Below are 2250 nucleotides of genomic sequence, written 5' to 3'. Positions count from 1 at the left end.
CAGAAGGAGTCATCAGATTCTTGAAAACTCACCTCTGAACAGGAGCCCACTCTCCACCCCTGACACCATGACCCACTCCTGCTGCTCCCCTTGCTGCCAGCCTACCTGCTGCAGGACCACCTGCTGCCAGCCCACCCGCAGCGGGTCCAGCTGTTGTGAGTCCACCTGCTGCCAGCCCTGCTGTCCCCAGACTCGCTGTCAAACCACCTGCTCTAGGACCACCTGCTACCAACCAACCTGTGTGACCAGCTGCCGCCTTTCCTGCTGCCCCACTCCCTGCTGCCAGCCCACCTGCTCTGAGTCCAGCTGCTGTGGACAAACCTGCAGTCAGTCCAGCTGCTGCCAACCTTGCTGCCCCCCAGCTTCCTGTCAAACCATCTGCTGCCAGCCAGCTTGCTCTGGACCCGTGTACTGCCGGAGAACCTGCTACCACCCTACCTGCGTCTGCCTGCCTTGTTGCCAAGCCCAGAGCTGCGGATCCAGCTGTTGCCAGCCTTGCTGCCGCCCAGCCTGCTGTGAGTCCAGCTGCTGCCAGCCTTCCTGCTGCTGATCACCCCACCATAGAATCATGTGACACAGATCAACCTTCTGACAACCAACCTGTCAGCTCTCCATTACTGCCACTGCCTCTGTCCAGCATGCTGCCGCCATCTTTCTATTAGTCATATTCTTGATTAAAAGGCTCTGTGAATAGGTGTAGTAAGACGCAGTCAACTTCAGTCTAATTTTCTTCATCTTTATTTGCTGTTGATCTCTGTGCCAGCTGCAGGTCTTAGGTCTCCCTGACCTATGGTAACTGTGTCAGCCTTGCAAAAATGATCACCATTTTCCCTCTAAGTAACCTACAGCACAAATTCCTGTGACAGTTTTCTTAGGTTTTTCCATGTTTACTATTTCTCCATAATCATTTCTTCTAGTGGACGCATGGTTCTTCTCACTTCTTCTTCTTCCTGGTTACTTTGCATTGCCTTCCCAGCCTTGGGGAAGCTTCTCTGCTTCTTTCCCAATAAAGTCTTTGCTATCTTCCAGCCTATAGTGTGATTTTATTTTTTGTACAGCATTTACTTTCAAATCCTTACATTATATTTCATTTCACAAGTATGATTTATTCTGAGCCTCAAAATGACCTCTGAACTGACAGAACCAAGATGATCACCTTCCTCTTACAAATGAGTAAAAACCACTTGCTAGTTGTGGACAGAATTTACTCAAGGGCTAGGGCCTCTGATTCTAGCTCCAGGTCTTGTACTCACTAGAAGCACAAAGAAAACAGTGGTCAGAGGACTGGGAAGGTGGTTGCCTTGGATCACCCGTGTACAATTGAAAATAAACTTTTCCAAATGGAGAGAATTTTTCTGTTTACAAATGTAGTCTCCCACCCAGTTGCAAAGACTATTTGCACCTCAAAGACTGTTTGCACATATGAGGCCAGTAGGCTGGATTTAAGAGCCATCCTCTCTATTTAAGCGTCCACTGTATTCCTGGCACTGTGCTGGTATATTTAACCCAGAGGCTCATCTAAAGACACTTGCTCTTCCATGTCAAGGGATGGCATCCCAGAATGGTCTCGTTCATCTGGCCACATTTAGTGTGAAATATAAAAACGGGATCAAGTAAAACACATACTCTCAGCCATGTTTTATGTACCTCTAAACTTTCAGTCCATTTTTTCTCTTAACCAGAACATCAGCGAGGGAATAAGGAAAGACATAGTACTGGGAACTGATCTAATCACATCATGGAAATTTTACCTTTGAGCCATTCACAACCTCTACGAAACACCATCGTGAGCTTTATGAGATGAAGCTGAAGCACGGATCAAACCCAGATATATCTGAGATTCTCTGAAAAGACTGCCTAGCTCATAACAGGGAAGGAGATAAGTTGAGATAATAATATTTGTTCATTTTATTTAGATGTTGGTCTAAATCAGGGTTCCTCAACCTTGGCGCCGTTGACCTTTTGGTCCAGATAACTCTTTGTTGGTGGGGATGAGGGGCGTTGTTGCGAACATCGAAGAATGTTTAGCAGCATCCTGGCCTCTACCTGCTACATGCCCGTAGCACCCCTTCCTAGTTGTGACACACAGAGCTAAGATGGGTGGCGAAAGTGGATAAACGGCAAAAACACAGAGTGGAATGTGTAGAGGAATTGTCTAAATGTACAGAATTCGATAATAATCAAACGTGACACCAAATTCACGGGATGCAACAAAAGCAGTGTTTTGAGGGTAATTTATGTGTTTAAATC

The 2250-nt window shown here is 46.7% G+C and overlaps 1 protein-coding gene across 1 annotated transcript; it reads left to right on the top strand.

The window, feature by feature from the left end:
• On the top strand, window positions 1–1028 carry LOC100066960 (keratin-associated protein 9-7-like). The gene has a single exon (XM_014740424.2). The coding sequence runs from the start codon at window positions 68–70 to the stop codon at window positions 548–550; it is 483 nt and encodes a 160-aa protein (XP_014595910.1). The 5' UTR covers window positions 1–67; the 3' UTR covers window positions 551–1028.
• Window positions 1029–2250: the final 1222 nt, after the last annotated feature.

Source organism: Equus caballus, chromosome 11, assembly GCF_041296265.1.
Source record: "Equus caballus isolate H_3958 breed thoroughbred chromosome 11, TB-T2T, whole genome shotgun sequence".
In the NCBI taxonomy this organism is placed as follows: domain Eukaryota; kingdom Metazoa; phylum Chordata; class Mammalia; order Perissodactyla; family Equidae; genus Equus; species Equus caballus.
Note: the sequence above shows the minus strand (reverse complement) of the source record. Positions and strands in the feature narration are given on the sequence as shown.